At 36.4% G+C, this 26,271-nt stretch overlaps 1 protein-coding gene across 1 annotated transcript; it reads right to left on the bottom strand.

The window, feature by feature from the left end:
- Positions 1–7,227: 7,227 nt before the first annotated feature.
- Positions 7,228–16,664, bottom strand: LOC131953552 (perivitellin-2 67 kDa subunit-like). Its single transcript, XM_059316777.1, has 3 exons — positions 16,629–16,664; positions 11,035–11,289; positions 7,228–8,759 (listed from the first exon to the last, which is right to left on the bottom strand). The coding sequence occupies exons 1-3, from the start codon at positions 16,629–16,631 to the stop codon at positions 7,281–7,283; spliced, it is 1,737 nt and encodes a 578-aa protein (XP_059172760.1). The 5' UTR covers positions 16,632–16,664; the 3' UTR covers positions 7,228–7,280.
- Positions 16,665–26,271: the final 9,607 nt, after the last annotated feature.

The following is a 26,271-nucleotide window of genomic DNA, read 5'->3' as shown; positions in this document are numbered from 1 at the left end:
ACGTCTACCTGTAACATCTACCTTTTACATGTAACTTCTACCTGTAACTTCTACCTGTAACTTCTACCTGTAACTTCTACCTGTAACGTCTACCTGTAACATCTACCTTTTACATGTAACTTCTACCTGTAACTTCTACCTGTAACGTCTACCTGTAACTTCTACCTGTAACTTCTACCTGTAACGTCTACCTGTAACGTCTACCTGTAACTTCTACCTGTAACTTCTACCTGTAACTTCTACCTGTAACTTCTACCTGTAACTTCTACCTGTAACGTCTACCTGTAACTTCTACCTGTAACTTCTACCTGTAACTTCTACCTGTAACATCTACCTTTTACATGTAACTTCTACCTGTAACTTCTACCTGTAATTTCTACCTGTAACTTCTACCTGTAACTTCTACCTGTAACGTCTACCTGTAACTTCTACCTGTAACTTCTACCGGTAACTTCTACCTGTAACTTCTACCTGTAACTTCTACCTGTAACTTCTACCTGTGACCTGTAACTTCTACCTGTAACTTCTACCTGTAACTTCTACCTGTAACTTATACCTGTAGCTTCTACCTGTCACTTCTACCTGTGACCTGTAACTTCTACCTGTAACTTCTACCTGTAACTTCTACCTGTAACTTCTACCTGTAACTTCTACATGTAACTTCTACCTGTAACTTCTACCTGTAATTTCTACCTGTAACTTCTACCTGTAACTTCTACATGTAACTTCTACCTGTAGCAACTATACAACGTTTAATTGACGTGTACTTGCAGGGATGTAACAGTAAAAATATCTCGTGCCTTTTGTCACGTGGGCTATCCGACCAAGCACGAGCGCACAACTCCGTCACGACTGTCTTGAATCAACCTCGACCCTGTTACGTCCCTTGGCGCTGTCTAGATCAACGCAACGAGAAGCTAGCTTTGTGTTGAAATCAAGTCTCCTGGGTATGAAAAATACGGGGGGGGGGGGGGGGTAAATAAATACTTGACCGAATTATTTATTTCTGTAACAAGTTTTATAATATTTTTTTTTATTTTAAATTTGAAAAATGTTGAAAGTTTAATATGCCAAGCTGAATGCCAGTATTAAATTATCTATCGCTACATAAGACAAAGACTAATTGTTAGTTGGTGTTTAAGCTGGTGTATACAATAACGAGTTACACCAACACATTTACACGGTTTTTCCCACACAGTTATATATTTAGACCCACCTACGTAAACACGTATAGAGTATTATCATTTTCAATTTTAAAAAATCAGAGGCGTTAGCTGTGGGGTGTTACTTGAAGGGGGGGGGCTGTTAGAGCCTTAAATGATTCCCCAAACAAAACTTGCTAACATTAATTACGTAATAGTTAAAAGCGCCTCGCTCCTGTCGATTTTTAATTCGTTTATATATATATATATATATATATATATATGAAACCTATACATACCATATATATATATATATATATATATATATATATATATATATATATATATATATATATATATATATATATATATATATATATATATATATATATATATATATATATATATATATATATGAAACCTATACATACCCTATATATGAAACCTATACATACCCTATATATATATATATATATATATATATATATATATATATATATATATATATATATATATATATATATATATATATATATATATATATATTATATTATATATGTGACCAAGTAGTAGTTGTAGCGGCCAGCAGCATGTGTGACGTTCTTAGGTATTGTGCGTCCCCTTCCTCACGGCACCCAAATGCGACTGAGGCGTGTACCACCTCCTGTCTGTAAGTATTCGTCAACGGCTTAGGACTTGCGTCGTTTCTATTAATAACTCTAACTTAGTTCAGTCTAGGCTTTGACCTCTATGACAACTAGTTACATATATATGTGTGTGTGTGCGTGTGTGTGTGTGTGTGCGTGTGCGTGTGCGTGTGCGTGCGTGCGTGCGTGTGTGTGTGTGTGTGTAGTTTTTATTTTAAAAAGTAAAATAAATGAAAAGGCATACTTCCACACATTTACTTTCCAAACACGCTACCTAGGTAGCGGTAACCTATTCCATGAAAAGACATTTCCCACGCCTTTCCACAGTGCGATTGGGTCACATTTAAAATGTCACAGAAAATTAAAGCTTTCGAGCAAGTTGTAGGGAAAAATCTAACATTTAAACGACAATATCTGTCATTTAAAACTGGCAATAAAATTAAACTGTAATAATAACTTTTTTAATTTGAATTTAAAAAATTAAAATTGAAAAAATAAATTAAATAGTTTCAATGCGAGATGGCATGTCTTTATGCCTTTCGTTTTATTAATTGTTTTATAAAAAATTAACTCAATTAAAAAAATAAATTAAACTACAACATATCCATCATTCCTGAGTCAAACATATCACCTATATATTTCTTGACATCCTTCCTATCACGTTACCCATGTTATATATCAACTTTCGTCCAATTTTATAACTCAAATAACAGATGAACATTGACATTTTCAACTTTTTACCATAGGTTTTGACATACTTAATAATTAACAAGATGAAATCGGTTTTCAATTCAAATTACAAAGAAATTTAGCAATCGGTAGTACGATGCAGGGTATGGAGTTTCATTAACAAAAAATAAAGCAGAGAGCTCAGAATTTTTGTATGGTATAAGAAATGTAAGGTTCGTATGACTGTATTGCAAAAAAAAAAAGCGGAGGTCGTATTTCCCGCTTTAATTAAGTGTAATTAAATATTGTTGAAAGGGTGATACAGATTTTTCGACTGATTAGGTTTCAACTCGATGACGTCGCGTGGTATGGTATTTTAGTACTCACGTACTGTGATGTTAACATCGTGATATTAATTTCGTGATGATGAGACCTAAATGTGGATAATGTGGTTTTAATTTTAGCAGGGTGAAAAAGATGCTTTGTGTATTCGTTAATTAGTCACGTTTGAATACGTTTGAAGTTTGTGTTCTTTGTAAATCAAGAAGTGAGGGATTTGGTAGTACTCACATAGTTAATGCCGCGTAGTATTTATAGCAAAGGAGATCGTGGAGGAATGACCGTAGTGGAAATGGACAGCAGTGGAATCGGTTGTGGTGGAATCGGTAGTGGTAGAATCGGTTTTGTTGGAATCGGTAGTGGTGAAATCGGTAGTGATGTAATCGGTTGTGGTGGAATCGATAGTGGTGGAATCGGTTGTGGTGGAATCGTGTAATGGATTGGGAACTTGTGGAAAGACTGTGGTGGAATCGGTTGCGGTGGAATCGGTAGTGGTGGAATCGGTAGTGGTGGAATCGATAGTGGTGGAATCGGTTGTGGTGGAATCGTGTGGTGGATTGGGCACTTGTGGAAAGACTGTGGTGAAATCGATAGTGGTGGAATCGGTAGTGGTGGAATCGGTAGTGGTGGAATCGATAGTGGTGGAATCGATAGTGGTGGAATCGATAGTGGTGGAATCGGTTTTGTTGGAATCGGTAGTGGTGGAATCGTGTAGTGGATTGGGCACTTGTGGAAAGACTGTTGTGGAAAGACTGTGTTTGGAAGTCAGTAGTAACAGTTTAACATTCTTAACACTCTTAAGCAGGGGTCACCAAACTTTTCAGCCCGAGGGCCGCATTAACTATCAAATTTCAATTCGGGGGCCAGGTTCTTCTAGGCATGTCTTTGTTTTTTCTGGGCAAACTTCCTTAGCCATCACCAACAAACGATTTACCTTGTACAAAAAGATAAGAGGAGTTCGCGGGCCCCAACCGCGGGCCGTAGTTTGGAGACCCCTGCTCTTAAGCAACGGTGACCGGAAACTACGTAACGGAAAACTGCGCACACAAACATGCGCAAGGGAATTTCTTTTTTTTTTCTTCTTCAAATCGAGCATTTTATATTATTTAGAAATGAATAACAACATGTAGGCCTACATCGTTGGACAAGAAAACATTTTTTTCAACGAAATATGACTAGTGTGCTCGTATAACTAGTTTGTATTGCGTAACAAAATACATTCAATACTTTCTTGACATAAAACCCTAAAGGCTCTTCTTTTTGGAAAGAGAAAAAAAATTATTCTCAAAAAATATCCCAATCTCGCAAAAAAAAAAAAAAAAAAAAAAAAAATTAAAATTCTTTTTTTTTATTGCTCGAAATGTGAGTCCATGTACAACATCTTTTTTATATATTAAAAATATATATAAAAACATGTAAGAACAGTAACCCAACTCGGGTTCATTGTGTTGTATATTTATACTCAACTATATGTTTCATGTTCCGTTATATTAGAAGCCTTGTAACACCATGTTACCCAGCATGTTATGTCATCCTATTAATGTCAGTTCCTGTGCAGTACTAGGAAAATAAATAAATAAATAAATATATATATATATATATATATATATATATATATATATATATATATATATATATATATATATATACGAGAAAAATGGCCCGTTGAGGAAGGATACAAAAAAAGTCCGAAAGAAACACTGGTGTCGCGCTTAGCCACTACCCGAAGAATTGCATTAAAGAAATTGCAAGAAAACCACTTTTTAGATTAGACACATTAATTAGGCGGTAATTTTATTATAGAGTATCGATGAAGAAATTTCTTTTGAGTTAGGGAGGGGGGGGGGGGGCTCAGACGTTCTTACGCGGGGGTGGGGCTTCGCCCCTACCCGATGAATTGTATGAAAGAAACTCTTCACGCAAACCACTTAGATTAGACAAAATTTCCTTTTTATTCAATGTTTACTCGAGAATCAATGACGTCATATTACTGTGTGCACTCTCCGGCTTGAGATTATTTTCTACTCTATGCTAAATGTGGCGACGTCATACTTCGTTTTTCGAATTACTATGCATGTTTTAATTTGCTTGTCTTTTCTCTAGAGCGTTCTTGTCAGATAGATACACAGACAGCGAAACTATTAGTATTAATATAATATACGAGAAAAATGGCCCGTTGAGAAAGGGTACAACGGGCGCTAGGCTGATAGTGCTGTCTCTATCTCTAAAGTAAAACCACCCCCCCTACCCCCAACCCCCCCCCCCCCCCACACACCCCCACTCCCCCCACCACCCCACCACCCCCCACCCCAAAAAAAACATGTCTACCGTCCCATTCAACGAAATATAATTATATACTTTTTCCAGTGTCCGCCCCCTCCCCGAAAATTCTACCCCCGCCCCCGAAAATTTCAAGTAACCCCACCCCTCTCCGGGGAGGAAAAAGTCTGAAAGAAACACTGGTGTCGCGCTTAGCCACTACCCGAAGAATTGCATTAAAGAAATTGCAAGAAAACCACTTTTTAGATTAGACACATTAATTAGGCGGTAATTTTATTATAGAGTATCGATGAAGAAATTTCTTTTGAGTTAGGGAAAGGGGGGGGGGGGGTCAGACGTTCTTACGCGGGGGTGGGGCTTGCCCCTTCCCGAAGAATTGTATGAAAGAAACTCTTCACGCAAACCACTTAGATTAGACAAAATTGCCTTTTTATTCAATGTTTACTCGAGAATCAATGACGTCATATTACTGTGTGCACTCTCCGGCTTGAGATTATTTTCTACTATACGACGTCAAACTTCGTTTTTCGAATTACTGTGCATGTTTTGAATTTCCTTGTGTTTTCTCTAGAGCGTTCTTGTCAGATACATAGATAGATACACAGATAGATACACAGACAGCGAAACTATTATTATTAATATATATATATATATATATATATATATATATATACATATATATATATATATATATATATATATATATATATATATATATATGTGTGTGTGTAATAATTTCTTGTTTGTTCTCTTTTTCCGCTACTTGAAAAGCATTCCATTCTTGTATAAGGCAATTTTTTTTAAATTTTAGTTTTTCCAAAACGTTTTCGGCTAAAGTACCACTTAAAAAGCAAATCTCCCAACAACATTTCTCTATTTGTAAAATCTCAATTTAAACAGACAAGAAGAAATAAAAATGTTGGTGTCAGTGGAATATATGTAGACGTCACTTTAGAGGTATGTGTGTGGACGTCGATTTAGACTTTAGAGGTGTGTGTGTGGACGTCACTTTAGAGGTGTACGTGTGGACGTCAATATAAGACGTGTATGCGTGAAAGTCACTTTAGAGGTATATGTGTTGATGTCAATTTAAAAGATGTATGTGTGGACGTCACTGTAAAAGGTGTGTGTGTTGACGTCACTAAAAGAGGTGTATGTTGACGTCACTTTAAAAAATGTATGTGTGAACGTCACTGTAAGAAGTGGATGTGAGGACGTCATTGTATGAAGTGTGTGGGTGTACGTCACTGTAAGAGGTATATGTGTGTACGTCACTGTAAGAATAGTATATATGTAAGGTCACTACTGGTTATCTCCACTTTAATCTTATTACATATAATGTAACACTACCTCAGTGAGGATATGGTGTAATGATCACCCACTGAGGTGTAGTGTGTTAACCGGCTGACCATGAGGTTTAATGATCACCCACTGAGGTGTAATAATCACCTACTGAGGTGTAATGATCACCAATTAAGGTGGAATGTGTTCACTGGCTGCCCCTGAGGTGTAATGATCACCAATTAAGGTGGAGTGTGTTTACCGGCTGACCCTGAGGTGTAATGATCACCAATTAAGGTGGAGTGTGTTCACGGACTGCCCCTGAGAGACAACACAACCAATAACACTGCTAGCGTCTGGATCCTTGTTTTTTGCATGTAGAGAACTGTAACATCCAATACAATTGCAAGTACATAGATATATCTACAGGGTATATAGAACTCGAATTTAATGCCCATGTCAGCAACTTTCCTGGTCATCCGCAGCCTGGAGTTGGTATATCAAGGACACAGTCGCAAGAACCTAGAGTACCAGAGGTCACATGACATGGGAAACACAGTCCACCCAGTTTTAGTGGATAGGCCTACCTCACGGTAGGAAAAGTAAAGGCTGCTGTTCATAGTGCTGACGACATTATCTCTTCATATGCCGAGGTCAATGGATCGCTAGGTCTAAAGAGGAATCTTTAATTTGTTTACTTTATGTCATTAGTTTATGTAAAGCTTTAAATTTTAAAATATGAAGTAAAAAAAAACAACAACGCTTTTTCAGTTAAATTTACATTTATTTAAATAACTAACCTCTATGTTCATAACAGTTTTTTATTTGTATTTCAGTATATAGTGCCAGTAAGGATAAAAATAAAAACTCGGTACTGTATGCCAGTACGTATTGAACTGTTGGAACAAATGGAAGCCAGCTATCAGTAGGCGGTCTTTAAGCCCCAGCTCATCAAGCAGCCGCCACTTCTGTTGTCGGTGTAGTCCAGATAGTATGCGGTCCAGGTGTTTGCCACCACACACTGTTCAGTCGGCGCCCCTCCACCGCACTGAGAAGCGTCGTCACTCGCCTCCCATTTGTAGCACATATGCACGGCTTTCATCCAATACGGCGCGGTGTCAGGCACTTGGAGCTTCCATCGCATTTTGCAGCCTCCGCTCCGGCTTCCCGTATCGTCGAAGTACTTGGTCGTGTAACTGTTGATGCTAGCGCAGTATGTGTCGCCGGGGTTACCGCCGCACTGGTCCCAGTTGTTCTCCGCGTACCACTGATAGCAAATCTGCACGTCGTTGAACCAAGCTGGGTTGTTGGCGGATAAAATCGCCCATTGCATGTAGCATCCGCCAATTCTCCAGTCGGTCCAGTCGTAGTACCAAGGCGTCATAGAGTTAGCTATGGCACAACGGTAATTTCCCCAATCTCCTCCATTACACTGGGCTGACGTCCACGATGCCTCCCAGTACAAACAGACTTTAGTGTTGGCCACAAACCAGTTGGGTACTGTAATATACTCTTCTAAGTCCTTGGCTAAAGCATCAACCTCGGCATCGTCGATTTGTTTTTTGCTCTTCAGCGCTGCGACTCGATCTCGAAGGCCGTTGATGACTGGGTTATCGGACTTCGCTCTGGCTCCATAAATTAAAGATTGCATTTCCCCAATGTAGGCTTTCAACAAGCGATTCTTCACAGCGCGTTCCATAGAAGTTCTCTTTGTTTCGTCACTAATTAAGTCGCTAATTGGCTTCAGTTTACCAGAAAATAACCAGGGGTCACTCTCGACTGTCGGCTGCCATTTTGAGAGACCTTCAGTACCTAGGACATTGGTGTCGCCTCCGTAGTACTTGATAGTGGTCTTAGAATTTGATGTAAACGTTTCATCAACATTCCCAGTCGCTGACGATCCCCCCACGCTTACGGAAACCATTTTCGAGTACGAAGCTTTGGCGTTCGCTTCGATCTCGTTCTCTGTCTTAGTCATAACGTAATCTTTCTTTGTCTCAAAAACCATTCGAATGAAACCACCAAAATTAGCAGAGGTAAAATAATGCGTGCCGTAGGTATCAATAAACTTATTGTACGCAGTAGGGTTGCTTTCGAAGGTACCAGTCAGGGTAGTATCTACGTACGCTTGAGCAAAACTATCCAGCCCTAATTTTTCCGGCGGGTTAACGTCTGCTCGTGTTGCAGCAGCGAATGCCGTGACCTCAGAGATGTACCTGGAGGAGTTGGTGATGGAGTTCTGCATCTTCTTGTAGCTGAAGCTGCCGGAGAACGCGTACGTGCCCGTGTCCGCCTCAAGACCGACGCTGGCGCTCATGGCGTTTCTGACGTCACTGTAGGAGGTGTAGGTGTGGGCTTCAGACGACAGCCAGCCCCCGGGAACAGACGTCATTTGCCAGACCTGCGCGGGACATGGAACAAGACATACATTAAATAAACCGGGAGTGATCTCCCTAAACTTTCTCGAATATCTTTATACTACTAAAACTCAAGTTTGTTTACATGTTTGAATATTTATTTTTTTGTTTGTCTGATTTGGTACTGTAAGGAAACTGCTCTATATGGGGGGCTGTAAAATAGTATGTAGGTAGAGAATAATTTTTTATTGCAGACAGACTGTTAATCACACATTTATTTAAAGACGTTAATTAATTTATTGATTTATTCATAGGTAGATTAACCACATTAATTTTAAAGTTTTAGAACAATGGCTAAACTTTGACTGAATAGTGACGTTTGATAACTCATTTTTTGTTTGTTTGTTTGTTTGATTTGTTATTGGGGAGAATCTGCATTATGTGTAGAGCTGTAAAATAGGATTTTGGGTGGTAAATATTGTTCCTCCTTAAACAAACTGTTAATTACAAACTATTTTAAAGCCGTTAATTTAATTTATTGATATATTCATTGGTAGATTAACCACATTAATTATAACAGTTTAGAACAATAAGTTTAGTAATAGTAAAAAGTTTATTCTTAAAACAATGTTTTCAATTATTTTTTCTTAAGGCCAATATGTGAATGATAAGGTTGACTATCAGGACCTCGCGGGGCACAGGGTAGGTGAAGTAGAGTTCACCTGTTTCTATGTTCTCAGCATATGAAGGGATAGTGTAGTCAGAGCCATGCTCGGCCGGAATTTTTTTTTTTAAAATGCAAACATGTCTGAGACTTGGCGGGGCACTCCGCAGGTGAAGTAGAGTTTAGTGGAGTTTTTAAAATATAAAAAGCGTCTTTTTGAATGTAGGGTCTGGTTATTTTGGGATGATAAGTGCTGGCATCCCCGAAACCCACAGTTATCTAACTAGATAACGGGTAGTCTAGTTCTTATATAAAACAACAGGGTATGGGAACTCGGGATATAGACATGTTTTTTATCCATTTTAAATACTTAAACTTTTTAAAATAGAATAAAATCTCGCAATATTATTAGTACTTTGTAAATTTGCATGCGTGTTTTGAGAAATTGAGTACCGTTACAGCTAGGTTGATGAAATTTCATACATAAGTATTTTATCAAAATCGTAGATCCGTATCAACTTTTGAGCGATTTCCGATAACCGGAAGTTGTACTTAGTTTTTACTTTGACTTTTTCAAAAGCCTATAACTTGAGTACTATTTCAGATAGATAAATGAAATTTCACATGTAAGTAAACGATCTAATTTTCTACCTTCCGTCAAATTTTAAGTAATTTTCGTTTACTGGAAGTACTCATTTACGCTATTTCAGATTTCTCAAAAACTAATGTAAATTTACAGAGTCATAATAACATGTCTTAAAGTTTAAAGTAAATTGCATAAAGACAAACTCGATTGTTATTTCTGATCTTCAGGGTTTTCATTAGTCGGACTTTTATTTATCAAGACTACTTAATGTGTGGGCATAGTTCGGACCACACTATCTCTTCATATGCCGAGGTCACATAAACAAGTGAACTCTACTTCACTTGCCCTAGAGACCATCTGGTTTAAAAAGGGCACTTTACTACTACTTTACTTGCTTAATGTAATGCTGTAAAAGTTTACTCTGTGTAGGCTACATTGTAAATTTTTGTTTTGATGGGGTTTAGTAACTGTTACATTTTCGTGTGCTAAGGAATTTTCTTAGCATATGAATACTTCAAATTTGATTACATTTAAGCATTGTTAATATTTTTTTAAAAATATTTTAACTTGAATTTTTAAACCTTTCTCTTGCTCATCTATATATATAATTCTCTTCTGGGAGCCGTTAGAAAACAAGCTGCAAGCGCCTCCTTGCAGTCCCCTCTCTTTCTCTCTATCACTATCACTACCACCCCCACCCCACCCCCACATTGTCTGGTGAGCGGTGTTCACTCTAAATGTTTACAAAGCTAAATGTTTACAAATCGCAGAGCCGTAGAGCCGGGTTTCTATTAGGGGCAGATAATTTGGTTCGATTTTAAACTTACAGGAGGTAACTAAGAAATAACTAAGAGGAGGCTGCTTTCACGGGGGGGGGGGGGGGTGTAGGGTCGGGGTTAGGGTTTTAAAGCAAATATTTTCAGTGGCAGCTTTGGTACTGTCGAATTCACAAATTATGAATTACTGAAAAGTAGAAAATAAAACAACTAAATAGCGGCGTATGATACGCTGTGGGTCGGCTCGTTTTAAATAAAACACCTTTACAGATCAAGGTCCACACGATACCTACCTGGTCAGGTAGTTCATACACGGTACCCTTAGCACTCTTGTACTGTTTTCCTTTGTCGCAGGTGATGGGGATGACGGGACTCATGACTCCATCATCACCGACAACATCGATGGGCAGCAGGTCCAGTTTCGATACGTCCACACCACGGACCATTTTAGACAGGCCTGGAGGTAAATTGGTGCATTCTTTCGCGTCTGTGTGTGAGGCCAGCACAACCAACAACACGGGTATCACGTGATACATAGTCTCAACCTTCTGACGATAGAAAAGAAGTCGATAGAATTACTTGTATTCTAGACTTCTTTGAAGATAAAAAAAGCGTCAACTAATTCATTTTATGGGTTGTATTTAACAAGACTATTTAATGTAATGCTGTAATTTAATCCCTGGACTTGTAGACGCTCTACAGATTTTAACCCGGATTGGAACTTCTGATTTCCGGGGTAGGAGTCCAGCGCTCTTCCTCTAGGCTACGCCGTCGCACTTTAAAAAAGCTTTGCATTAAGTAAGGTAACAACTCGCGCGATTTTGCATTATGCACAGTTGCCTTAAAGCGCATTCTTAGATTTCTGGATGTAATATGTGTTAACTATCTAGAATAAACAAAATGTCAGCGTTATTTAAATGTATTGAGTAGTCACAAATGCTAGGCGTTGCTTCATCCTTAGGTAGCCATGTCCAAATTTTTAAACGTTAACTCAAATGTACTAAATTTAACGTTTGTGGCAAAACCACTCATATTTTTGAGGAAACACATAGAGGCAAGTATTTCTTAGACTATGCTTTATAAGTTTTTTTTATAAATCTGATATAGAGTAAAGTGTCCCTTCCAATAGCCGGAAATGGTTCAAACATGTTTTTAAAAAATGGTACTGCAGTTAATGGCACTTCAGAAAACAGGTATTTAACAAAGTAAATCATTAGGACTTGGAGAATAAAAATAAAACGATATAATTAAAAAGTATTCGATCTTGAACTACAATATAAAATTTCATCTACGTCACAGAAACAGTACTCACGTTATCATATTACCACTGAAATAAATTAAAGTACCAATTTCGGTTTTTAGAAATTGTTCAAAAAATGTTAGAAACCTGCTCATGCAATTTAATGCTTATTTTTTAAATTTCGTCCACCTAATTGAAGCGGTGCACAAGTGATCGGCATTTGAGAAACGAGAAATAGAGTAAGTACCACTTCTTGTTTCCATACATTCCTCAAAATGCTAAACCGAACGATAAATGATATTTGTAATTAATAAATGAAAGTCAATCTCTGTGAAAAGGCAATCACGGATAAACATTTCTGCTAATCTGGTATTTTTCTAGGTGCCAACGGTACCCAAGGTATTTTGTTACCAATTACATGTGTGGTCTGTTTATTAAAGTGGTCGATCTAATAACACAATTTTATAATGTATAGTTTATATAAACCTGGGTCAGTCTAGGTCGATTTTCGGTTATTTGTAAACACAATTTTTACTAGAGCTATAATTTTCTCGTAGGTTTGAGAGTAGGTGCTTTCAGAAACTTGCCTGCAAGTATTAAAGCATTAAAAGTCTACGTAATCATTCTAAATTTTTGAAAAAAATCTTTTTAAAAATATGGCAAGCGGTAAATGTATAGTTACATTTGTAAAATTTTAAGCCGTTTTGGGAACCATCGATTACTTTCATTTTTATATTTTTGTATCAAATATAAGCGGTTGAGAAGCTGTTTAGAATTATTTTATCAATTTAAATATTTTCAAAAACTGCCCTCAACTCCTCCTTGACGTCAAACGGAGTGGCCAGGGAAAGTAAAACAACAAAAGAACAATTGTTTTCCAAGATAAAAATACACGATAGTGATCTATGGTGTATAGAGTAGTATTGTATTTATATAAAACTAGGCATACTGCCTAGCTTCGCTTAGGTTTTCAAAAACATTTGAGAATTTGAGTACTTGATGATTTTGTGATGGATGAGCTGTGGAGTGCTTAAATTTAAACAGTAATGCTCATTTTAGATAAGACTAGACTACCTGTCATCCGTTGGATAACTCTGGGTTTCGGGGGTCATCCATAAAAAACATCACGTCTGTGACTCAGAGGCGTAGCGACCCTTCCCGGCGCCCGGGGACAAACTTTTCGATTTGAACCCCCCCCCCCCCCCCCGCAAGATTTCGATTTGCACCCCCCCCCTCCCCAAACTTTTGATGTGCACCCCCCTCAAGATTTTCATTTTCACCCCCCCCCCCCCTCAAACTTTCGATTTGCACCCCCCTCAACCTTTCAATTTATTTTTCCAACCCCCTAAAGGTCGGTGCCCGGGGAAATATGTCGTATCCCCTCACTACGCTACTGCAGTGTCACTTATCGTCACAAAAAAACCAGACCCCACATTCAAAAATATGTTTTTTATCTTTTAAAAACACCGAAAACACCGATTTCAGACCATCCCTTCATATACTGACGTCACAGGTGACCTACTCTACTTCACCTGCCCAGTGTCCCGCCAAGTCTCAGACAACATGTTTTTATCGTTGTAAAAACGATTCCAGCCGAGCATGTCTCACTAACGTATTAGTCTAGAAACTGTGCCACCCGCATGAGAGCCGATTAAGCTAACAACTTTGCTATTTACTCGTGACGTCACAGATGAATTTTTATACTATACTTTAATACTTTGAGTCTCCTTATGCAACTTGATTTACGCGCATAGATCTAGATCTAAGTCTAGTAGTAGTAACTTTCAAATTAAATTTTATCTCAAATTAGCCAAACAAAGATTTATATAAAATAAAGAAGGTCTGAAATTATCTAGATCATAGATAGAATTATCTAGATCTAGATTCTACGACTCGTTTGCTTAAGTCTTAAGTCTAGTTGCGTAACGCTTGCTAGATCTAGATCTAGAATCTAGAAATTCTAGATCTAGATTCTAGAATCTAGATCTAGATAGATAAATCACTAAGATTTATATCAAGTATTTAAGGACTAAAAATGTATAATGATTATAAAATGGATTATATTTTTATTTAATTAATCTTTGGTATGTATCTAACTAATCTTTTGTTTGATCTAGATTCTAGATTTAGATCTATAAATAACTTGCTTGGCCACAAGATATTATTAGATCTATAAATAACTTCCTTGCACAGATTGTAGAGCTAGAGAAATTTATTGTAAAACTAAATGAAAAAGACAGATGAAAATTTATATAAGTGTTGGAACGTAATAAAAACAGCAAACGAACGTATTGTTAAAGTTATGGCCGACAGAAAATTAGATTTAGAACGCGTTAAACTTTTGAATGGGCCTATGATGGAAGCCGCCATTTTATTGTACTAAAATATAAACAAAAAGATGTGACGTCACGGTTCCGTCGAGTCTAGTGGTTTTTCTAATCATTTTTTAAAAAATGTGGTTAATCTACCTATGAATAAATCAATAAATTAATTAACGTCTTTAACTAAATGTGTGATTAACAGTCTGTCTGCAATCAAAAATTGTTCTCTACCTACATACTATTTTACAGCCCCACATATCGAGCAATTTCCTTACAGTAAGAAATCAGACAAACAAATAAATATTCTAACATGTAAACAAAGTTGAGTTTTAGTAGTATAATAGATAGATGTTGTTGTTCAACATCCGTTTCCAGAGAATATATTTGAAAGTACGCAATGTATGACTAAAATGGAATTAGAACTACAGAGGTTCCATGAACAATATATCTCATAATTTATATTACATTGACTTTTAAAATTATTTTTTTAATTTAATTAGGATACGTAGCTTAATTATCAACTTAATTTTTACTACGGCAAATGCTATACTTTGTCAATTTCTGTTTCTGTTTAAAATAGTATACAATTATTTGAAATATAATTATTTTAAAAAGGTTACCTCCCTTGGAAATGGACAGAATGACGTATGTCTTTGTTTACTTTTTTAACAAACAGTTGCTATGCTTATATAAGAAAATACGATATCTGAACATATTTAACGACTACAATGGCTTTTTCCGACGGGAATAAAGGTTTTTTGTTACCCTCCAGGGTCGGTCTACGACCTCAAATAATATTAAGGGGATCGTTCGTCAATTTATTTATATATATCTCATATATGGAGAATTTCACTCGCAGTCATCTTTTAGCCCTGGTCGAGGGCTTTCAGTCTGACCAACAGTTTTTCCATACGGCCTAGTCTACTGTAGAAGTGTATGCAAAACATTATCATGATGTACAGAGGTTAAGTAACCTAAAAATTGTGCTGAAAATTCCCTGTTTTTCCCATAAAATACAAATACTGAGTTTAAGTACCCTAAAATTCGCGTTGAAATGACCCTCTGTTCTTCCCTTAAAATACAAAGATTATATAGGGAAATACAATTGGTCAGTTTTGACCCCTTTACGAAATTTTCCCAGATATTCCGAGTTGTTTGTGACCCATTTCCCGATTTTTCCCGGACATGGCGAGTTTTTTGTGACACTCCAAAGCGATCTCCTACCACCTCACAAAATGTCAAGGGGGGTCGTCGTCTGAAAGTTTTTTTCGTAATAGAGCTTATATACAGTGAATTTCACTCGCGGTCACTTTTTTAGCCTTCTTCAAGGGCTTTGAGTGAAACCGACAGGTTTGTTCTACGGCCAAGCCATTTACCTATAAGCATGCCAAAAATTAGCCAGATGTAAAGAGGGTAAATGCACTAAATCCGTTTTGAAATTACCCTCTGTTTTTCCCATAAAATACAAAGATTATATAGGGAAATACGACTGGTCAGTTTTGACCCATTTCCCGGTCATTGCGAGTTTTTTGTGACACCCCTAGTCATTCTCCTACCACCTCACAATATTTCAAGGGGGGTCGTCGATGGAATTTTTTTTTCGTAATATAGCCCATATTAGGCGCCGGTCAGTCGAGGTCAGTTTTGACCCCCTCTCCGCGGAATTTTCGGCCAACCGTCACCGGCCCTCGTATTCTATCGCCCCAACGCATCATCGTGCCAAATTTGACGCGCCTGCGGCGCCGGGAAATACCCTATCGGGCACCTGACCACTTTGCTTTATATATATATAGATTATATAACACCCCCAATCACCACTACACCTTGACTCTACTAATCCAAATTAAAAATAAATTTGTTTGCTAAATTATCATTATATTACTAGTAATTATTTCTTTGACTATTAATTACTGGCCTTAATGAAACAAGAAGTAATTTTGTAATCCAAATAAAAAATAAATTTGTTTGCTAAATTATCATTATGCATTATATTACTAGTAATTATTGCGTTGACTATTATTTACTAGCCTTAATGAAACCAGAAGTAATTTTGTACTTATTACACACGTTATAAAATATTCAATTTTGGTTCAATTTTGGTTAAAAAAATATTCTCTCTGGTAACAATAATTTGAAACAATTTGAAACAAGCTTTTCAAGTTTATTAAGCTGTGATTTACATAGAGGCGAAAAGTGCTCACTTTGTTTTTATTTGGTAGACAAAATTTATCAAAATTTATGCCGTTTCATTTTTATAGTATGATGCTTTGCCGAGGACGTAAAAAAAATCTAAACTGAAATTTTAAGTTTAAAAAAGTATATTTACCATTTTGATTTTTGAACCACTCAAGCAGTAGTGTGATACACGTGAGTCGTTAAAAATGACCTCGAAACAAGTTGCTTATATAATCAAAGATGATGTATTAAAAACAAATTTACATCTTTAAAAAAATATTACGGGGGTATGTGGGTTAAGCGTTGGCGTGGGACGAAAAAAGGGGGAAAAAATCGATGGCTGAATACTAAACTGCAAAATGATTGTGGTGTTTAGATTAAATTTTTAACAATGCTGACACATATAGATTGTAAAACAATTGAAAACGCCAGCAACTAAACGTCACATTAGGTATAGACTTTAGTGTACATTTCAGATATGACGACATAGACATAGACATAGACATAGACATAGACATAGACTTAGACATAGACATAGACATAGACATAGATATAGACGTAGACGTAGACGTAGACGCAGACGTAGACGCAGACGCAGACGCAGACGCAGACGCAGACGCAGACGCAGACACAGACGTAGACGCAGACGCAGACGCAGACTCAGACGCAGACTCAGACTCAGACGCAGACTCAGACGCAGACGCAGACGTAGACGTAGAAATAGACGTAGACGTAGACGTAGACGTAGACGTAGACGTAGACATAGACATAGACATAGACATAGACATAGACATAGACATAGACATAGACATAGACATAGACATAGACATAGACATAGACATAGACATAGACATAGACATAGACATAGACATAGACATAGACATAGACATAGACATAGACATAGACATAGACATAGACATAGACATAGACATAGACATAGACATAGACATAGACATAGACATAGACATAGACATAGACATAGACATAGACATAGACATAGACATAGACATAGACATAGACATAGACATAGACATAGACATAGACATAGACATAGACATAGACATAGACATAGACATAGACATAGACATAGACATAGACATAGACATAGACATAGACATAGACATAGACATAGACATAGACATAGACATAGACATAGACATAGACATAGACATAGACATAGACATAGACATAGACATAGACATAGACATAGACATAGACATAGACATAGACATAGACATAGACATAGACATAGACATAGACATAGACATAGACATAGACATAGACATAGACATAGACATAGACATAGACATAGACATAGACATAGACATAGACATAGACATAGACATAGACATAGACATAGACATAGACATAGACATAGACATAGACATAGACATAGACATAGACATAGACATAGACATAGACATAGACATAGACATAGACATAGACATAGACATAGACATAGACATAGACATAGACATAGACATAGACATAGACATAGACATAGACATAGACATAGACATAGACATAGACATAGACATAGACATAGACATAGACATAGACATAGACATAGACATAGACATAGACATAGACATAGACATAGACATAGACATAGACATAGACATAGACATAGACATAGACATAGACATAGACATAGACATAGACATAGACATATTTTATTGAATGAATTTCATTGTAAATTATGAGTGTGGGTGCTTAAAGTGAGAAAGGACTGAACTAACATAAAATATTTGATTGTGTCTATGAAGTTCAAAGCCTTTCAAATGTGAAATTAAAAAGCGGAAAGTATTAAAAAAAATAAAGGAACAAAACGTTAATAAATCGTTAACAAGAGCTGTGCCTATTTTATCTGTTTCATCGCTGAATCGGCAACATTCTGCTGTCATGAATCACCATCAAACCTGTGTGACGGGAACAGATCGGTTTGATTCTGGTGTTAATAAACACATGGTCACACGTGACATCTACCTCCACGTGACGTGACATCTACCACCAACTGGTGTGAGATCTGCCACCACTTGACGTGACATCTACCTCCACGTGACTTGACATCTTCCACCAACTGACGTGACATCTACCTCTAATATACGTGACATCTACCACCACGTGATGTGACATCTACCACCAACTGGTGTGAGATCTGCCACCACTTGACGTGACATCTACCACCACGTGACTTGACATCTTCCACCAACTGACGTGACATCTACCTCTAATATACGTGACATCTACCACCACGTGATGTGACATCTTCCACCAACTGGCGTGACATCTGCCACCAAATGACATGACATCATCCACCAACTGACTTGACATCTACTACCAACTGACGTGACAATTACAGGAAGCTGACGTGACATCTACCACCAATCGACGTGACACCTACCACCAAATGACGTGACGTATATCGACAAAAGGAGTGTGTTCCTTAATGTAGATTTAATTGAGCTTGAATATGCCGGTGTCAAAAGAGTAAGTGGACTGGCAAATAAGTAGGAAAAAACTGGGGGCTTAACGGACGACAGGTTTTTTTTTTTAAACGTATGTCATAGGTCAAATTTGTCATGTGAGCAAAAACCTGTCCTGTTAGTTGAAACAGCGGTTGTATCTGTTTTGTTAGTAGAAACAGCGGTTTTATCTATTTTGTTAGTGGAAATAGCGGTTGTATCTGTTTTGTTAGTAGAAACAGCGGTTGTATCTGTTTTGTTAGTAGAAACAGCGGGTGTATCTTTTTTGTTAGTAGAAACAGCGGTTGTATCTGTTTTGTTAGTGGAAATAGCGGTTGTATCTGTTTTTGTAAGTAGAAACAGCGGTTGTATCTATTTTGTTAGTAGAAACAGCGGTTGTATCTGTTTTGTTAGTAGAAACAGCGGTTGTATCCGTTATTTTAGTCCGAACAGCGATTTTAGTTGGACAAAAGGCAACGTAATAATAGCTTAAACAGAAGAATCTTTTAATGGACTGGTTTCAAATTTGTTGTGCTAATACTTCGAAAAGTGACAAGCAATAGAGTCGTGAATAGACAGTGCATTCGATATAGCTGAAATAACCACCTTATTGCTAGACTAAAAGCTATAAATTTTATTTGTTTTTAAATTTATATGTACATGTATACATATAAATGAAACAGACCAAGGGAGGTAACCTACTTTTTGTTATTAAAAATAAAAACAATAGATAAAATTCAAAGATTAAATTTTTAACATTTATTATCCAGCGTGCTGTAAGTACATTATATGCTCGTAACATTATGCGGGAAATTTTTATAAAATTTGATAAAAATATATCTTTATTTTTTAAATTTAATTTAAATAAACTTAGCAGTTTACATATTTTTATTTAAATATAAAATTAAAGTGACTTGTTACTGACGTTGGGAAGGTCGGTAACTAGTATTTATAAAACAGCATTAATTAAATGGAATCTCCCATCTTTCTCTTTCATCAAACTTCTACCTGTGACCTGTAACTTCTACCTGTGACCTGTAACTTCTACCTGTGACCTGTAACTTCTACCTGTGACCTGTAACTTCTATCAGTGTCCTCTAACTTCTACCTGTAACGTCTATCTTTAACGTCTACCTGTAACTTCTACCTGTAACTTTTACCTGTAACTTCTACCTGTAACTTCTACCTGTAACTTCTACCTGTAACTTCTACCTGTAACTTTTACCTGTAACTTCTACCTGTAACTTCTACCTGTAACTTCTACCTGTAATTTTTACCTGTAACTTCTACCTGTAACTTCTACCTGTAACTTCTACCTGTAACTTTTACCTGTAACTTTTACCTGTAACTTTTACCTGTAACTTTTACCTGTAACTTCTACCTGTAACTTCTACCTGTTACCTGTAACTTCTACCTGTAGCAACCATACAACGCTTAGTTGACGTGTACTTGCATGAATGTAACAGTAAAAATATCACGTGCCTTTTGTCACGTGGGCTGTCCGCCCAAGCACAAGCGCACAACTCTGTCATGACTGTCCTAAATCAACCTCGACACAGTTACGTCCCTTGGCTCTGTCTAAATCAACGCAATGAGAAGCTGGCTTTGGGTTGAAATCAAGTCTCATGGGTAAAAGAAATACGGGGAGTGGATCGGGATAAGGGGGGGGGAATATATTCTTGACCGATTTATATATTTCTGTAAAAAGTTTTATAATAATTTTTTTTAAATTTTAAATTTGAAAAATGGTTAAAGTTTAATATACCAAGCTGAAAGCCAGTATTACATTATCTATCGTTGCTTAAGACAAAGACTAATTGTTAGTTGGTGTTTAAGCTGGTGTATACAATAACGAGTTACACCAACACATTTACACGGTTTTTCCCAAACAGAAATATTTAGACCCACCTACGCTAGCACGTATAAAGTATTATCATTTTCAATTTTAAAAAATCAGAGGCGTTAGCTGTGGGGGTGTTAATTGAAGGGATGGGGGGGGGGGTGGTGTTAGAACCCTACAGGATTCTCCAAACTAAGTTGCTAAGGGGTCGTCAATAAATGACGTCACACTCGTAGGGGGGAGGGGGTCCGTAATTTAGTGACGGTGTGTGATGAGGGGGAGGGGGGGGGGCTCAAATGGTGTGACGTCACACTTTTGCATTGTAAAAAAACAATGTTAGATAAAGAGTTCTAGTCGTTATTTCGCGTTTTAGAAAACTGTTTTAATAAATTGTATTAGGAATTGATACTCTTTGTTGACGGAGTTCAGACAAGATTTTGGAAAAATATCGACGTTTTAAGAAAAATTCAACAGCAATTTTGATGGAGGTTGTAGGCTGACGTGTGACGTCATTTTAGGGAGGGGGGGTCCTGGCTTTTTGTGACGACGTGTGACGGGGGGGGGGGGGGGGGGGTAAGAATCGTCAAAAAAAGCGTGACGTCATTTATGGATGACCCCCCTATCATTAATTAATTTGGAGTTAAAGGCGACTCGCCCCTGCCAATGTTTAATGCGTTTTTATATATTTGAAACCTATATATATCCTATATATTTATATGTAGGTAGCCTGTATAATATATATATATATATATATATATATATATATATATATATATATATATATACATATATATGTATATATATATATATATATATATATATATATATATATATATATATATATATATATATATATATATATATATATATATATATATATATATATATATATATATACATATATATATATATATATATATATATATATATATATATATATAGTTAAAAATTAAAATAAATCCATGAAAAAGGCATACTTCCTCATATTTACTTTTCAATACGCTACCTAGATAGCGATAACCTATTTCATGAAAAGACATTCCCACGCCTTTCCACTGTGCGATTGGGTCACATTTAAAATGTCACAGAAATGTATAGCTTTAGAGCAAGTTGTAGGGAAAAATCTAACATTTAAACGACAATATCTGTCATTTAAAACTGGCAATAAAATTAAACTGTAATAATAACTTTTTAAAATTTGAATTTAAAAAATTCAAATTGAAAAAATTAATTAAATAGTTTCAATCCGAGATGACATGACTTTATGCCTTTCGTTTTATTAATTGTTTTATAAAAAATAAAATAAATTAAACTAACAACATATCCAACATTCCTGGGTCAAACATATCACCTATATATTTCGTTTGTCATCCTTCCGATCACATTACCCATGTTATATCTCAACTTTCGTCCAATTTTATAACTCAGATAACAGATGAACATTGACATTTTCAAATTTTTACCATAGGTTTTGACATACTTAATAACTAACAAGATGAAATCGGTTTTCAATTCAAATTACAAAGAAAATTTAGAAATCGGTAGTACGATGCAGGGTATGGAGTTTCATTAACAAAAAATAAAGCTCAGAGCTCATACTTTTTGTATGGTATAAGAAATGTAAGGTTCGTATGACCGTATTACAAAAAAAAAGCGGAGTTCGTATTTCCCGCTTTAATTAAGTGTAATGAAATACTGTTGAAAGGGTGATACATATTTTTCGACTGATTAGGTTTCAATTCGATGACGTCGCGTGGTATGGTATTTTAGTACTCACGTACTGTGATGTTAACATCGTGATGGTTACACCTAAATGTAGATAATGTGGTTTTAATTTTAGAAGGGTGAAAAGATGCTTTGTGTATTCGTTAATTAGTCACGTTTGAATACGTTTGAAGTTTGTGTTTTTTGTAAATCAAGAAGTGAGGGATTTGGTAGTACTCACATAGTTAAGGCCGCGTAGTATTTATAGCAAAGGAATCGGTCGTGGAGGAATGACCGTAGTGGAAATGGACAGCGGTGGAATCGGTTGTGGTGGAATCGGTAGTGGTGGAATCGGTTTTGTTGGAATCGGTAGTGGTGAAATCGGTAGTGGTGTAATCGGTTGTGGTGGAATCCTTTGTGGTGGAATCGGTAGTGGTGGAATCGATAGTGTTGGAATCGGTAGTGGTGGAATCGGTAGTAGTGGAATCGGCAGGGGTGGAATCGGTTGTGGTGGAATCGGTAGTAGTGGAATCGTTTGTGGTGGAATCAGTTGTTGTGGAATCGGTAGTAGTGGAATCGTTTGTGGTGGAATCAGTTGTTGTGGAATCGGTAGTAGTGGAATCGTTTGTGGTGGAATCGGTTGTTGTGGAATCGGTAGTAGTGGAATCGGCAGGGGCGGAATCAGTTGTTGTGGAATCGGTAGTAGTGGAATCGTTTGTGGTGGAATCAGTTGTTGTGGAATCGGTAGTAGTGGAATCGTTTGTGGTGGAATCGGTTGTTGTGGAATCGTTTGTGGTGGAATTGGTTGTGGTGGAATCGTTAGCGGTGGAATCGGTTGTGGTGGAATCGGTTGTTGTGGAATCGGTAGTGGTGGAATCGGTAGTCGTGTAATGGGCACTTGTGGAAAGACTTGGTAGAGAGTTTGTGGTGGGAAGTAAGTAGTTGCAGTTTGCAATTCTTAACCCTCTTGAGCAACGGTGACCGGAAAACTGCGCACACAAGTAGTATAGTAGGTCCCCTTTGGGCCGCATTTGTGCAGACATGTTTATATAGTAAAATATTGAGCAGCCAGAGCAGACATGTTATATAGTAAAATACTCCAGCTGGAGCAGGTGTTCCCCTCCTCCTATTGTCTTCCGTGACGCTCCTTTACGGCCGCGACGACAAACAATAGAGTATCGATTTTTTTTTTTGAAAAGCTATGTTTAAATAGTCATTAAAAAATAATTTATTCAGCTAGGCTTGCTTTACAATAGGCCATATTTCTTCATACAGTTGATCTATAAATAGCCGTTACTATTTACTATCAGTCTGTTTTTGTCCTGTTTTTTTTGTCTAGTCGTGTTAATTATGTTAAGTGTGATTGCTTTATTTGTTGTGGCTGGTTGCTTTGTTGGTTTTTAATATTTACATATGTTGTAATCAAAACGTTTTCATTGTTTTCATTGTTTTTTTTATTTATTTTTTAAACACCTTTTAACTTTAAGGTTCTATAACCATCATTTTGACGACCACTTATATATATTTAAATACATTTTGTTTATATTTTGATAATTTTCTAAAAAATATTAATATAGAAGATCAACAAATATTTTTTTTTCTTTCTGTGATCTCGGCATATGAAGTGATAGTGTGTTCATCACTATGTCCAACCCCCTTACTTTCCCTAACGTAAGTTAGGTACCCATCAGAGTTGGGTAGACTCGGGGACAGTCTACTGTCTTTGAACCTGGATTCGAACTCGGGACTTTTGGGTTAGCAGTCGTAAGTTCTACCACGCTGCCCCCTGCATTCATGACTATATACGTTCCTATTGATTTGGTCAGAATATTTGTCAGGGGCACAGTTATCTCTTTACTAAATAAAACTAATATAGAAACGAAGGCAGAGTCGAATTTTTCTAGAACAGTCTTGTTAACAACCACGAGTAGCGTCCCGTAAATTTAGGATCCCAATGGTTTAACATAGAAATGACACTAAACACCCTTGGTGATGTCTTTGTAAACGAAAAGTCCGTTAAGTTTCAAATCTCAAGTTTTGTAAACGTCTTTGTTTAAGTATTTACATTGTTTTATGTAGGTTCAGAAGTATTTCATATCGACAATGGAACAGTGTCCGTGCGCGTTTGTTTACATTTAAAAATACATGTCGCGTGCTTTGCGCGCGTCTCACGACGTTTTAAGTTTTCCTAGTGTTTTTAAAACAGTGATTTCTTTCTAAAATAGTGACCAGGGTCAGACATCAAAGAGTATATTAATCAATTATCATTATCAATTTAAAAAGTAATTTAGGATGTCAATGGTTTAACATAGAAATTACACTAAATACCCTTGGTTATGTCTTTGATTTTGTAAACAAAAAGTCGATTATGTTTCAAATCTCAAGTTTTGTAAACTTCTTTGTTTAAATGCTTACATTGTTTTAAGTAGGTTCAGAACTAGGTTTATTTTATTAACATAAAAGTTTTGTCTTAATTAAAAATAATTGTCAGACTAAATAGCTAATTAAAATGAACAATAGCAGTTTGGTTTAATAAGTAATATATGTGTTACACCAGCGTTAATCTTAGAAAAAATATTTTGATTGTTATGATTATAATTGTTTTTTTTTTTTTTTTTTTTTTTTCCAATTGTCTTATTAATACTCGGCCCTATGATTTGTGAGATAATGACCAGCATGGTATATATTATATTTATATACACTGTTATTATTTTTTTAAAGTCATCACTACCCCACTGAAACCTCTTAAAATAAGACCATTTTCCTATGATCAAAATTTTAGCGCAAATCAGTGAGAAATAAATCGGGTCTAGCATATATTAATCCAACTGATGTCGTTTAGAAGAAAAGCTGTACCTACAATTAAATTTAAAGCTTTTATCAAAATGGTTGTGCACTTATACTTGTAATAAGTTATAATTTTTTACTTTTCATAGATATGTATTGAATTAGTCCATTTTGATTATGACTTGTTGTCCTGGCGTTGACATTTTAAACTTTTTTTTTTTTTTTTTGAGACTCACATATACACATACATATACATACACACACACACACACACACACACACACACACACACACACACACACACACACACACAAATGAAACTAAAATCAAATCACAACAAGTCTTGTTTAATTTTATTAATTTTATTTTCCCTAAGCCGATAAAATACTATGGTATAATATTTACAAGCTTGCAAAACATACACGCGTCATTCACTCTATGTATTTTTTAAGTGCAACGAAGGCACGAGACCGCCTTTTATTGTGTGCCGTGAGCACAATACCCATTGTATGGGTATCTGAGCATAGGGCAATAGCTATACCCCAACGCACATGGGCGGTTAGATAATAAGCGAGGTAGCTTTTCCGCGGAGCAAGCTGTGAAACAGGTGAAATAAAGAAAGTCGCTTTTTTTTGTATTTTATGTCTCAATCAGGGTGGCACGATATTTTTTTTTTCTCTTTGTATCCGTGTTGTAAACAAAATGAGGAGGAGAAAGTGTAGTGACCTACCCTCCCACCCGTGTGTTCCATGATGGCAAACACAATTTTAAATGTGTATTTGTTAGGTTTTAGTAGCGATACATCTTCTACTTGTTTCTTCCTTGTGACATCATTAGCAGGGGAGACGATTCGTTTCAGCGGAGCGAGTCGTGCGTCATTTAAAGACATCAAATAGGGTAATGTTACACAAGACAAGCTTTTAGTACTCTGTTGAAATTAATTAAAGGGAGAAAACCCTAAAAAATATTTACTAATGTCCCTCTGGTGTAATCTTTAC

Source organism: Physella acuta, unplaced genomic scaffold (genome assembly GCF_028476545.2).
Source record: "Physella acuta isolate Inbredline_101_S28 unplaced genomic scaffold, ASM2847654v3 ptg000930l, whole genome shotgun sequence".
In the NCBI taxonomy this organism is placed as follows: domain Eukaryota; kingdom Metazoa; phylum Mollusca; class Gastropoda; family Physidae; genus Physella; species Physella acuta.
This window is presented reverse-complemented; position numbering and strand designations above follow the sequence as displayed.

Excerpts from the sequence above, each read along its gene's own strand:
- LOC131953552 (XM_059316777.1), bottom strand. Across the intron at positions 8,760-11,034 it reads TGTATGAACTACCTGACCAG|GTCTGGCAAATGACGTCTGT; the intron begins GTAGGTATCGTG and ends TGTCCCGCGCAG.